The sequence below is a fragment of the Antechinus flavipes genome, chromosome 3 (genome assembly GCF_016432865.1).
Source record: "Antechinus flavipes isolate AdamAnt ecotype Samford, QLD, Australia chromosome 3, AdamAnt_v2, whole genome shotgun sequence".
NCBI lineage: Eukaryota > Metazoa > Chordata > Mammalia > Dasyuromorphia > Dasyuridae > Antechinus > Antechinus flavipes.
Genome location: NC_067400.1, coordinates 3532033 through 3546428, shown reverse-complemented (window position 1 = coordinate 3546428; position 14396 = coordinate 3532033). Strand labels below are relative to the sequence as shown.

Sequence of the window (14396 nt, the reverse complement as noted above, 5' to 3'; positions counted from 1 at the left end):
CGTCCCTTACTCCCATGCCCTTCCTCTTTGTACCTTATCTCTGTGCCCCTCCTCTTTGTTCTCCAACAGCTGCCAGGTCACAGATGCAGGAGAATATCCTTCGGGTTCACTGGCCTCAATAAGAATCACTTTATTACCTTGAGGAATCATTTCAGAATTTTTTGCAACTGTGATGGCGGTCTGAAGGTTATCCCCTGGATATATTAAAAAAAAATATTCCTTATTTCCTACATACAAACAGATTCCAAATATCCTTTCCTGCTAGAAACCTGTGGATGAGAGGCCGATCTAGATGAGGGAGTGCCTTGGCCGGGGCCAAGCTTCCTCTGCCCATGGTCAGTGTGACTGATTTTCAGGGTCTCTTCTACTCGATTACTGAGACAAATGGCTTTATCCCTTCTCCTAGGTCTTTTCCATCCACTGTTTGCTCCCTTCGGGTCCCCAGGTCCCTTCCAGGGCTTCTATCAAGGGAAGCTTTCTTGACTTTCCCAATGGTTAACAGCTCACTTTGTAACTACTAAGTGTCTACATTGTATATATGCACATGCTGTTCCTTGAGGGCAGGGACTGTTCCAACCTTGTCACAGTATCCTCTGTTTAGAATGATGTAGGGCAAATAGCCACTTCACAAATGTTTCTTGAGTTAAACTCAAGTGCTATCCAACCACAGAAAAGATTTGATGATTTTCTCATGTGCAGAATCAAGACCAGAAGGGACCTTGCTGTTTGATCATATACAACTCTCTGTGACCCCGCTTGGAGTTTTCTGGGCAAAGATGCTGGAGTCATTTCCCTCTCCAGCTCATTTTACAAATGAGGAAACTAAGGCAAACAGGGTAAAGTGACTGGTCCAGGCTCACACACGGGTGTCTGAAACCAGATTTGAATTCGGGAGGATAAACTTTCTGACTCCAGGATCGGCTCTCAATCCATTGGGCCACCAAGATGCCCTAGAGGGGACTTAGGGATGACCTGGTCTGATTCTTTCATTTTATACACGAGGAAACTGAGGTATGGAAGGGAAGTGACTCTTCATAGCCTGCTAGCTAGCAAATGACTGAGCTGGGAAGCAAACCTCAGATATGGGCTTCAAGGTCACTAGGGTTTTTTTTTTCCAAAAATGTATACAGGCAGATGTGTTTTACTTTATACAATACACGTTTCCCAGAAAGTTGGCAGGTAATCTGAGTTTTTTTGCTGATCAGCACATGAGACACAGCGAAAGAAAGTACTTTGATTTAGGACTTGGTCAAATCCCGACTCTGCATCTTATTCCTCATATGACCATGGACAAGTTGATTTTACTTCTCGTGATCTCAGTTTCCTTCTCTGTAAAATGAGGCTTAGATCAGATGACCTTTCACATTACTGGGAGCCTCCTTCCCAGATCGCCCTTAAGTAGACAGATAGTCAACGTACGTTACATATTCAAGCTTATTGGCCGACTGACAAGCTTGGTACAGAGCCTGACCACACCGGAAAAGAAAAACCAAACTGAGCCATTTCCAGAGACTCAGTCACTCCAGAGCATGTTCTTGGGCCTCTGAGTCTGGCTCTTGAAGTTTCCAAGGTCACTCACCTGTGATCATGACTGTGCGGATCCTAGCGCTGCTCAGCTCTTTCAAGACTGGCTTGGTCTCTTTTTTCAAGCGGTTTTCCATGATCAGAAGGCCTAGAAACGTTAACTCGGACTCAACTTCCTCCCTTTGGATTGCAAAAGAAACATCATCTTTAAAAGGGACACATGAGGAGATGAGGCAGGTGAGAGATAAAGCGACAGAGAACGCCAGGACAAGTGCTCTGAGCACTTGACTCATGAAGTGCTTCGTGGCACTTCAAATGACCCAAGTAAGACCAGTCATTAAAAAGGAAACAATTCTGCAGGACACAAGACTGGATCATCTGCTCTCTCATTAGAGGAAAGCTTAGTTTTTCAAGTGGGGAGGGGAACAGTGAACAGATACAGAAGTTGCGTGAATTCAGAGAAAGAGTGCCCACTCCCCACCAATCTGTAAACAAGCAAAACACCATGGAGACGATAACAGAGCCATTAGCATGGGGGCAGCTTTCACATGAGATGTCCAGTTGTGAGAAAACTCCTCGCCACAATCTAAGGTCTCTGAACAACAGATAAGGGGATCCAGCTCCCCGGCCATGAAGGGCGAGCTTCAGACCATGCAATAAAGTTTACTTTCAATTCCCATAATTGAATAAACTTTTCTCACAGGACAGAAATTGGACTATATCCATAATGGAATTCAAAGGGAATTGAGCCAGCTCCAGAATTGAGTCACAAGATGAAATTAGTGGGATTCACTTAATTCCCACCATCGCTTGCTGCTGCAAATTTCCTCAATGCTCTCCATGACTCAAGTAGGATCCCTCGATAGCAAAGAGAATATAAGATTGGGCAAGAGCACCATGGAGGCCATAGGGCAAGATCACAGTTGCCTTAGGTCAATGCATTGAACTAAACAGCCACGCAAAGCCCGAACAACAAAAAAATGGAAGATTCTCTGCTGGAGAATGCATTCGGTATCCCCCTGTAAATGAGGATTTTGACCCTTTTTCATGCAAAACTCCAGAAGCTGAGGTACTAGAGCCTTGGTGCCATGGTTCTGCAAACCCATGTGGCAAATCAGGTTTTTAAAGTGCCCAAGTTTTACCCCTTTTGGTATTTCACTTCTGCAAGTGAAAATACAATTCAATTCAAGAAATTCTTGTCCAATGCCTACTATATCTGAAGCACTGAGGGACACACACTCTGGTATTGGAAAAAAAAAAACATATGTGTACCTGGGGAGGGGGGTTACCAAGGTCTGTGTGACAAAGGAGAGCCACATGCCCTCTCTGGACATGATTTTCCTGGGCCTTGGGGTTCAAACTAAGTGATCACCAAAGTCCCTGAAAGCTCTAAAATCCTGTGGTTATCTAATGCATGTCTATACCGCCACATGCCAATGCAGAAAAAAGATGCTATAGAGGCACAGGCTACAGAGCTGCTTACCTGGGGTAAGTGCCCATCTCTAGATGCCCCTCTGCCTTTAGAGGTTTGTGAGCGAGGGCAATGACCCGGAAACCTTGCATGGTGTAAAGCTTCAGCTCCTTCTTGAAATTTGGGGGAACTGTTGGGAGAGAAGGAAATGGTGAGCTCCAGGTCCCACTAAAGGAGGGAGGGAGGGATGGAAAAGAGGAAGGAAGGATGGAAAAGAGGAAGAAAGGAAGGGAAGGAGGGAAAGAAAGAAGGAGGAAAAAAGAAAGGAAGGGAGGAGGGAAGGAGGGAAGGGGGAAGGACAGAAGGAAGAAAGGGAAGAAGGAAGGAAGGGAAGGAGGGAGGAAAGAAGGAAGGGAGAAAAGAAGGAAGGGAAGAAGGAAGAGAAGGAGGGAGGAAGGGAGGAAGGAAGAAAGAAAGGAAAGGAGGGAGGGAGGGAGGAAGAAAGAAAAAGAGAAAGAGAGGAAGGAAGAAGGAAGGAGGAAAAAAGAAACAAAGAAAGAAGTCTGGGAAATGAAGTACAAAGGAAAATATATTTGTTGAGTCCTCTAAGGAAGAATGCACACTCTAGTTGTATTTATCTGAAACCAAAACATGGAGTGAAATGTGAAAAATATGGCAAGTTAGGTGGTTGGTTTTTTCCCCATATGGTATCAAACATCTGATTATTTGGAGGATCCACTAAACCCTGTGCCTGATTCCGAATCTATCACATACAAATCACTGGAGGTTACTTTCAGTATTGGAGTTTCTCCTAGCTCCTGTGTTCATTAGGATTTTCAAGAGACAAAATTTAGGGGCAGGGAACAATTACCAGGAAACTAATAAAATGGCAGCTAAACATCCTGTGAAGAAGCTGGCAGGAACGGGGAAGGGAAGACTGACGCAATGTATCAGGGGTACACATTTGTATGGCAAGACAAATATTGATCAGGCAACTGGGAAATAGGAGGGAAGAGGAAGGGGAAGGCTTCTAGAAAGGCTTCTGGTACTATTGGGACAAACTTGAGAGCTCTCTTTTGCCAAATGAATCCTTCAGACTGACGTCTCTCTTCCCTTCTCTTCAGCCCAGAAAAGCTGGCCAGTTCCCCATTCCCAGAACAGCCACATCCTTTTCCCTCTGTGTCTTTGCAGAAGCTGGCACTCAGTTCCAGGAAAACTCTTCTTCCTCGTTTCTATCTTCTCTAGCTTCCTTCTAGATGCAATTCAAGTTGCACTTCTTAGCCAAGACTTTTCCTGATTCTTCTCCAGCCCCAGGCAGCCAGGGTCCAGGACAGGCAGAGTCCCAGACCCGGGGTCAGGAAGACCCAAGATAGACTCCTGCTTGGAATCATATCTGGGGGATTTAACATATACACTGCAGTTTCCTCATTGACAAAGTGAGGATAGTACCAGCACCTTTCCTGACCTGGGAGGGTCCAGTGGGACAATGTTTGAAAAGTATTTTGTGAACCCTGAAATGACATACAAATACCAGCGGGGATTCTGGGTAGTTCCTCCGTCTTTGGAAAAATTGCTCTGCTGGCATTCTATCTACTTTGTGTTTATGTAGGGAAAGAATCCGTTTTTCTCTTGCCTAATATACAGCCCCAATTATGAGGTTTTCTGCTGACAGACAAATATAACAAAGGTAGGAATGTTGTTTTAAGGGATGGGGTTGAAGCAGTGAGCTTGCCTCATTTTCCCATCACGCTGCACTGCTCCAGATCCTACCCCATTTCCTGGAAGAACACTTCAGCCCGGGAATTCATAATCATGGAAGCCTCCTTGGTTCCTTGGGCCTCTCCCAGAATCAGATGATCCTTCCCAGGAACCAAGTCAGCGAGCTCCTCATTCCCCGCAATTTGCATTCCTCTGACCTTCTCCATCCTTTCCCCCATGATGGCTACGTTTCTCCTCCTTACACCCTAACTTTTCATCTTCTTTTAGATTGTCTTTCTCATTAGAATGTAAGCTCCTTGAGGGCAAAGATTGTCTTTCTTTTTGCTTGTATGTTTATTTCCCAGATTAGTACAGTGTCTAATTTATGTCGTTGTTCACTCATTCAGTCATGTCTGACTCCTCATGAACTGTTGACATTATTATATCCATGAGTTTTCCTTGGCAAAGATGATCCAGTGGTTTGTCATTTCTTTTGATAATAGATTAAGGCAAACATGATTAAGAGACTTGTTCAGGGTCACACAGCTAGTAATTGTCTGAGGCTGGATTTGAACTGATTCCAGTTGAGCATTCTAACCACTGAGCAATCTAGCTGCCTCGATTCAAGTTACCACTTAATAAATACTTGTAGACTGTCCTTTTTCCCTTCCCTTTTTGTTCTCATTCTAAGCCAGAGAATTCTGGATAATTATTAACCCTAAATCAAGTTGTTTTAGCCTCAGATCTTAGGGTTGCAACTGCCCAAGCTCATTGCTATGGATATTTGGTGTGATATTCATTCATTTGGTGGGTTCTATTGCCCCCTATTCTGCTAGTTCATTAAATGCCTTTGCTTTGAACTAATTGTGACCTCTAGCTGAAAGGTCAGAAAAAAAAAGAAAGTAGGGACCCTAAGGAGAGAAAGGGAACTCTAATTAGCTTATATATGGATATAGATGCACACACATACATATAGATACATACTATATATATGAATGTGAATATGTGTGTATGTGTGTACTTCTTTGTACACATATCTTCTCCCAGGAAAATGTAACCTCCTTCAGGGGAAAAATGTTTTCATCTTTTTATGTTTTGCCCCCAGCACGTAGCACAATATTTTACGCATAGTAGGCACTTTAAAATACTTGTGACATTGAATTAAACTTACAGTAGGCACTTTAAAATGCTTGTGACACTGAATTAAACTTAAAGTAAAAAAGACTTAGAAAAGAAGAAAAAGTGAAGATGTCTTTGGGTTTGATGAGAAGTTCCATATAAACAGCAACAACCCATCCATCATCATTCAAGGAGGATGGAGGTAGAAATATATAGAAACTTGGCATTTGAGTTAAATGAGCTCATTTGAATGCAAACAATTTTTTAAATGAAAATCGGGGCCTGTTTTCTTCAGAGAGTATGTATGTTAGTCAGACTAAGAGTCAGAACAAATGGGAGTCAGACTAGGAGTCAGAACAAATGGGTTCTGCGCTGGCCTAGAAAACCGATTCCTTGTGAAGTCTTCATTTACTCTAATACACAGAAGTTCCCTTAGCCGCCCAACTACATCTTGCATTTGTTGTTCTAAACTTCCATTGTTATATTCATTAGATTAGATTTGTTCTCTATTTAAGAGTTGGTTTCTAGCCTAGAAGAAGTAAACTCATTGACTCTGCAGTTTCATACCTGTTTCTGGCCTGCAGAAACTGGTGACCATCTCTGGGGCTCCCTTCATATATGCGTCAAAGTGGTCTTTGCCAATCTCTTGAGTAATCACTGACATCCTCTGCAGGCCAGAAGAGAATGGAAACTGATGCAAAATGGCGATGGCTTTTGCTGAAGTCTGGGGATATACCAGAAAGAAATGGTGTTAAGTCACAGCATTACAAAATTAAAAAGAACTGGGGGGGGGGCAATCTGGTCTAATTTGGATCTGTTCAAGACATCTATATGTGACTCTCCTGACAAATGACTCTCTCCTCTGCTTAAGGGAACTCACCGGCAGAGGCGGTCCATCCTCTTCTGGACAATGCCCATTGAAGGCAAGTTTTTCCCAGACGTAAAGCTTAAATCTGCCTCTCTGCAGCTTCTCCCCATGACTCTCGGTCAGGCCTTCTGGGGTCAAGAAGACCAAGTGAACCTTTCCTCCCTGTGGCAGCCCTTTAAATATTCAAGAGACCTCCTCTGTCTCCCTGAGGCTTCTCTTCTTCAGATTCAACATCTTTCACTGATGTTCATATGGCTCCTCCCATCCAATTTTGTCTTTGGACGTTCACCAGTGTGTCCATGTCTTTTTTATGTTGCCCAGAACTGCACAAAACCTCCATATAGGCAGTGACCAGGGCAGAGGACAGGGGGCTTTTGCTTCCTCATTTCTGGATGCTCTACTTTTCTTAACACAGCACAAAATCACACGGACGTTTTGAGTTAACAACGACACATCCTACCATTAATGATTGTAAGACCTTGATCCACTAATTCTCCAGATCCCTTTTACTCAAACTGTTATCCAGCCACACTCCCTAAGGATGAATTGGAAGAGAATTTCCAATAATAAATAAAGTTCGTCCTTATGTCTGGTTAAGGTCTAAAAGTTTTGTGTTCCTGTAATCCACAGAGCCAGGGACCTTAGTTACTCTACTAGGGAACACTAAACTCATCCCCCATTGTAAATAAAAACAAGTAAAGAGGATCTATGATCCTCCTATAACCTGAGGATAAGTCTATGTCCATAACAGCACATCCAATCACACATTCATTGCAAAAGAGAAGGTGTTTTTTTTGTTTTTGTTTTTTCAGCCTTCCCCTACAAGCACTGAAGGTTAAAAAGGAGCGGGGTCTGATCAGAAGGAGAATCCCTGAAATGTCAGATATTCTAAGGACCATGGTCCTGATAGTAAAAGGGCAAAACTTACTTGGCTTGCTCCGGGGCCCGGCTTAATGATTACGCTGGAAGCTGGAATCCCAGAATCGCTGTAATCCACAGAGGAATCTTCAATGACCTGTTTGAAGACATTGTGAAACGTTCTTCAGGGTGCTTTCAGAGCCTTCAAAGCCTCTCCAGTTTAGTTTGATAGTGGAGACATTACGTAAGAAAAGCCTAGCCCTAAATTCCCCATGTAGTCTCGTGTTGAGAAAGATGAGCATAGGGGACCTGGGTGCAAATGTAGACCTTATCACTTACTGTGGAATTGAAAGAGCATTGAACTTTGAATCCTAAGAGCTGAACTAAAATCTTATCTATGGCTATGGGCAAGGCTTTTCCTCTTTCTGGGCCTCAGTTTCCTCATTTGTAGAATGACCTTTCAGGCCATTTTTAGCTCTAGAGCAACAAATTAATTACTTATTTTCCTTGGGTTATCTTAGTTTTCTATTCTGCAAAATGAGACTTCCGGGCATCTAGGGAATATTTTTGATCCTTCGTGACTTTATTGACTCTTATAGATCATGATGTGGATCACAAATCTCCGAAAATCAAAAGCACGCTGGGGAACCTTTAGGTTGTTTGGGAAATTCACAGTCACAGTGGCCCGGAGGAAGGTGCTACAGGAATCCTCTCAGTAATTTAGCCAATGCAATTCCCATGGAACAAATGTTAAGGGATGAAGCACGTTCAGTTAAACGGTCACCAGGACTTCTGTCACTTATGTCTGCTTAAGGTCTAAAAGCTTAGGCTTAGAGGCAGTGGCTTGAGTGAGGAAATATTTTGTGGCAGCATCTGTGGCACGTGGGTTATTTGGGGCAGTTATTATGGGGATGATGGCTAGCATATTGATTTCTAAACCTATTCAAGCTGTAAACCAGTGGTTACTAAATAAGGTTAGGCATGTGCCGATAAAGAGGCTTAGTGTTAAAATAATGAGTACATAGCGGGACATTAGTATGGGAAGGGTGTGAAACACCTTTTCGGGGTATGGGCCCGATAGCTTATTTAGCCGACCTTACTAGGATGTAGTTTAATGGGAGCACAAAGAGAGACCTCGGAGCTGAGTCCCAATCACAAAACCAGCGCCAGCTGACTGACATTCACAATGGGGAAGATCATTACACTTGAGGCAAACCAAGGTTCATTCATTTTACATTTGATGCATCCAAGAAGGATCACCAAGTTTCCTTTTATTGGGGTTGGAGTATGTGGCTGAGATAAGGATGCTGGAAAAGTCTCTTGGGAAAACTCATAGGATCATAAATTTAGAGCTGGAAGGAGTCCCAAAAAATCATTGAGTCTAAGCCTCTCATTTTATAGATGAAGGCACTGAGATACGAGAGTCTAAGCGGCTTATCCAGGCTCCCCCAGCTAGTGAGTGACTGAGGCAGAATTTGAATCCAGGTGCTCCTGACTGCACATCCAGCCTGTCTCCACACTGCCTCTGGTAGTTCAGTTGTTCGGTTCTGAATACCAGCCTTAAGACACACATCAGCCTCAGTGGAGTCAAAGGTTGTCCCGTAGCCAGTAAGTAAAGGAAGCAGGCTGAGGGACTTGAAGTCCAATGCTCTACTTAGCACTCATTGCCAACTTGCACAAAGCTAAAGGGGAATGAAAAGCTGTTTTGGGGGCACAGTGTCTGCTTTTCTTTGCCTCCGTGGAAGGCCTTGACTTTACTACAAGCTCTTTGGTTGGCTCTGTCTGTCCAAAATGGGTGGGTCTTGGTAAAGTCCGCCATATTCCACAGAGTAATTATCAGAGCTTCTCTTTCTCACTGTTTTTTTTTTAAATAACTCCATCTTTTAGCAAGGTGCTGGGCAAGAATTTAAAAAAAAAATGCTTGCTGACCGACTAACTGCTCTCTGAGCCCTTCTGAGAGGCTCAGAAGGAGGGCATAAGGTGATAGTCCAGGCCATTCTACCTTTGGCTTCCCTGTTTCTGCCTCCCTCTACCTTTCTCCTTCCCCTCTCCCATCCACTAAAAACATGCTCTTGTTCCTAAATTTTCTAGATTTACTTTTTTGGAGTCCCTCCCCACCTTGCTCCACCTTGTGACTACTTGTTTCATACTATACTTTTCATTGGGAATGTATCAGCTTATGGAGGGCAGACCAGTTGCCACTGGGGATGTTTTGTATCCCAGTATCTAGCCTAGGTCTGAGCACACAGCTTGCAGAAATTACTCAATAAATATCTATTGAATTTGTGGGGGGAATGACTAGTCTTCTTCAGAAGGGATAATCACATGTAGAAGAGAACCTGACCTTACCCAGCTGGTGCCTTCGAACATCTTGACATCCAGAGGGTCTCCTTGGATGGTCCCGTCCAGAACGATGAGGGAGTGGCAGCTGGCCATGGCTCCACAGAGGGGTCCCCAGGGCAGAGCGCTGCCAGAAGTGAAGCTGTGGATCTTCTGGAAACTGACAGAGGCCATGAGTTGGAGAACAATGTTCCTTCCCTGAAAAGAAGGGCTTGGGACAAACCCTAGCCTTTGTTGCCTACTATATGCAGACATGGAACGGGGTAAACAGCTTCCTGAGTCTAAGGGCCCTCAGCTGTGAGATATGAATAGTTCCACTGTATGCCCCACTGCTCAGGAAGAGGCCCTCTAGCTACCTTAAAGATCTGTAGCAATGGGAGTCCACATTATTATTTATTATCATTACTTTCCCCACAAAGCAAAATATAGGGCAAAAGCACAGTGAGAAAGCCATGTGTTCTGATCCTTACTGGCTGTGAGCCTGGGCAGGTTACTTCATCTGTCCCAGATAACTCCAAAACTCCAAGGTGGAGCTGGGTAAAATTCCAACTTCATGTGTCCCAGATAACTCCAAAGCTCCACAAGAGGAGTCCCCAACACTGATGAAATCACAGGGAGGGACAAAAATCAAATGCTCCTCTTTGTTTTTTCTGCGCGCTGCCTCTTATGCAATCCAACCAGCATAATTGTCAGATGTGCATGAGGTCCTGTCAGAGCAAGCAAGTCCTGGGCTTAGACATCCACAGAGTCTTGTAAAAATAGCTCTGATAAAAGGTAAGTAGCCTGAGCCCGTCAGAGCAAGGTGGCCCCACATCCTTGTGGGAAAAGCCCATATTTTTGCTGTCTACTAAAACCTGAGGATTTTAGAAAGAATCCAACCCCCAACTGACAAAAAGCAAAAGGAAATGAGCAGACCCTTTTTGAAAAGGAAATAAGAAATTGCCTAAAAGAAACTCTCCAGTAGCTGGAGACATGAATGGCAAACAACGCTGCCCTTTCTGCTTTGCGACCTCTTTGGGACATCCCTGAATTGAGGAGTTTGGACTTCATCCCTGTGGGTGGATTGTGGCCGTACCCATTCAGCCCACGTAGTTTGGGTCCGCGTTCGCCCTAACTCCTTCCTGGTACCTCTGTCCAGCACCTTGGAGCCATACGTGTCCTCTATGACCTCCCTGCTGCTACTTCTTTGTAAGTCCCCATTGGGCGTACACTGCTGCCATCTTGTGCCCTAAAAGGCATCTTGCCATTTCCCAGCTTCAACCCTTGGAAGACCGTGATCATTCAGGAGCCCAACCATTCATCATAGCTGGAAATGAGTTTGTGTTGAAAAGAAATACATAAAAGATGAGCTGTTGTATTTGGATTCTTGAAAATGCTGTGTACTTCCCAATTAGAAAGCAATAAGGTATTGTGCTCCTATTTAATTTGGGGCCTGCTCATGATTCATCTGCCGTGTCTGTCCAAACAGATTTGCTGATATAATCATTTGGTGGACTCTCTATCCAATGGCCTGTCATAGTTTAAGCCGGAGCTGTCAAACACACGACTGGCTTCCTCTCTGGAATCAAATCAAATTGTAAATAGGAAACAACTAACAAAATAAATGAAAATGCATTAGAATAAAGATGATTTTCATGTGTGGTTTTCTAAATCAATAGCTAGGCAGAGGATCAATGGCCCAGTTTCTATTTGCTTTGATATCACGGGCCGCACTATGAGAATCTTTCATCTATTTTTTTTTCCTGTGTCGATGGTTATGTTGCTCTTATTTGCATAGCCAGAGATCTCATTAAGGAGACATCACCATGTTCTGGAGGTGAGTGAAATCACCAAGATCCTATGGGACCCTTCCTCATCTCTATGGAAACTCTCTCCCTTGGGTCCCTAGGCAGTACATTCTCCACAACAGGGAAAATAACAGGGATGAACACTCATCTTCCTCCAACACCTTGCTGGGCGTTAATGATCAGTGCAGTTTTCTCCATCTACCTCTGTATTGACTGAGTAATTGTGTATTACCATTCTTAGTCAGCATCTCGTAGGGTCCTACCATCTCAAAGCACCCCCCTCCCCATAACTAACAATAACCACAGAAGGTTCTTATGTTTTCTGCACCTATCTTTCAGAGGAGTGACTGCAAAGACATGTTCTATGCAGAATTATTTGCCAATATCTTCCTGTTCCTTTCTCATGGGGCTCCAAGGTTACCCTAGATCCATGTGGCGATCATTCTCATCAAGATTTTATAAAGCCCACAGATTCCATGAGTTCCTAGCTACTGATATTCTTTTGTTTGCTTTTGGGGATAATTATATTGTCTTTAGTCTCTGTCTCTGTCTCTGTCTCTGTCTCTCTGTTTCCTTCTTCCTGTCTCTCTTCCTCTCTGTCCCTGTCTGTCAGTCTCTCTGTCCCTCTCTCTTTCTTCCTCACTCTGATTTCTTAAGAGCAATTTCTACTTCGTATAATACTGAAGTTAGAAGACAGGGCAAGTTGGAGCTCGATCTACAACTCCACCGTTTGGCTAAGTCAAGGAAGGGCATGCTACATAAGGGAACGGTTCTTCAGAGCCCGGAAGGGCCTGCAGCAGCTCTGGCTTCCAGATCATCACCAAGCAAAATGAGCAAGCCGGCCAGGTCTGCCCTCACTGACACTTGCCTTGTTCTTTCCTTCACAAATGCCCTCACTGAACTCAGCCTGTCTTCTGCTTCAGAGTAGAAGAACCCATGTTCACAATTCTGTGATGTTCGGAGGCTTAGCAAGTCCTTCTGTACCCAGGCAGCTGAAGGACACAGTGGGGAGAGCCTTGGATTGGGAGTCGGGAAGACCCTTTGCCAAGAGACAGAGTTAAACTGGAGATCAGGACAACCTTCCCGGTGCTCGGGGCTGCCTTGGGAAGAAGTGGGTTTGCACTCAAATGGAGGTCTTCAGCAAAGACCAGATGAACCCCTGGAAGGGCATATTGTGAAGGGAATGAATCCCAATCTCACAGATGCCGGACAGAGCACTGAATGGGACATCGGAATTTAGTCTAATCCTCCCCTTTTACAGATGACTAGAGAATCTGGGAAGTTCCTTCCAATTGTGCGATTCCAGGATTCCATTCCCTGATAAAGAGGCGTGAGGAAGGTCCTTCTGGCTCATGTACATGCATTTTCATGGTGGCCCTCTGCAAAGAAACACATTTCCTCTTTGCTAATGGTGGGGATTTCAGTCTAGGTAGGAGGGGAGAACGGAAACTTGGCCGCCTTTGGGGAAATGTCTTAAGGCAGGAGAACCTTTAAGTCACAGCACCTAGAGTCGATGACCCTGTCCATACAGAAGCCTGGCCCTAATACCTCATCCCTGTCGACCCTCTCCTCAGAGCCTCTCTCAGCGGCCGAAGCTCTAAAACACCATTCTCAGAACAGCCCCCTACCCTTGTCTCTGCCTTTGGCATCATGCATGAATCATGGGTGCCCACACTTGTGTCCAGATTAGGAGGGCAAACAGTGGGCTGAGAGATACAGGAGTAACGGCTTTCACTCAGCAGAGAAGGTGTCTACCCGACCATGGCCTGTGGAAGAGTTCCATGGGGAAAACCCTAGTGACCGTGTCATTTATCACATCTAGGGAGCTCAATCCTACAAACAGACTTAGCAAGGTAAGCATCTGGGCCTGGACTCTTGACCCTCACTGAAGAACTCTTCCAAGTTGGTTCCTCGCGTTCCCCTTGGTCCCCTTGGTCCCTTCCTTCTCCTTGGGAGGTTAATCGCCCGCTTTCCCCACATCCTTTTCAACTCCTTAATATAAGGAGGCGGCTAGAGTTCCTGGAAGGTGCCCAGCCTCTGATCAACGTGAGATTCAATCAGCACCTGCACAAACCAGCAGAGACAAACACACTTACGAGTTGAGACACCTACCAGTTTCCCATCACGGGAACAGCTCCCCAGAGATCAAGGCCGTCTTCCGTCAGCGTCCCCGTCTGGTAAAAATCAGAGTTGGTGTTAGCTTCCGCGCCCCGGCTTTGAAGAAGAACGCATGTAAAACAGACATCCCCTCCCCGAGAAGTGACCGAATCCATCATGGCAGACACTAAGCAGCCAGGAGAGGGCAGATCTAAACGTAGGGAGAAGAGCTGTTCCGGGGACCGACCCCAGTGTTTCCATAGGCTGAGGAAGGTGCATTATACCAAAGCCAGGTCCCAGCGGTTAGTAGTTTAAAAGAAACAAATTCAGCGAACATGAAGTTCACCGAGACCTGCGTAGAGATGAATGGCCCTTATCATCTAAGCTAGCCCGCAGAGTGTTCATTTTGTTTCTTTATAAGATGATTTACCATCTGGTTCCCAAACCTTTAACCAAAATGTGTCAGCACAACTTCAGGCTGAGTTGGAGGACCAGCGAGGCATCCAGGAGCTAGTACCCAACCTTAATGAAGGTGGGTGAATGGGCTTGGGTTTGAGTCTGCGGAAGGGTACCAGGGCAGAGGCAAATAACAAAGGCAGCGTGGCAGGATCCAAAGCGGGAAGATGTTTAAAGGCCCCTAGAACCACGGGCTGATCAGAACTCCCCAGCCAGGCCCGAGTCTTTATAACACAAA

The 14396-nt window shown here is 44.8% G+C and overlaps 1 protein-coding gene across 2 annotated transcripts in view; it reads right to left on the bottom strand.

The window, feature by feature from the left end:
* ATP13A5 (ATPase 13A5) overlaps positions 1-14396 on the bottom strand; it is a 96631-nt gene that overhangs the window by 28655 nt on the left and 53580 nt on the right. For both annotated transcript variants that reach the window (XM_051991623.1, XM_051991624.1), the window contains exons 13-19: positions 13718-13779; positions 9828-9978; positions 7549-7635; positions 6320-6476; positions 3008-3125; positions 1580-1704; positions 34-194 (exon numbers count right to left, since the gene is read on the bottom strand). In XM_051991623.1, the coding sequence (XP_051847583.1) occupies positions 34-194; positions 1580-1704; positions 3008-3125; positions 6320-6476; positions 7549-7635; positions 9828-9978; positions 13718-13779 (861 nt within the window). The remainder of the gene's footprint in view (positions 1-33; positions 195-1579; positions 1705-3007; positions 3126-6319; positions 6477-7548; positions 7636-9827; positions 9979-13717; positions 13780-14396) is intronic.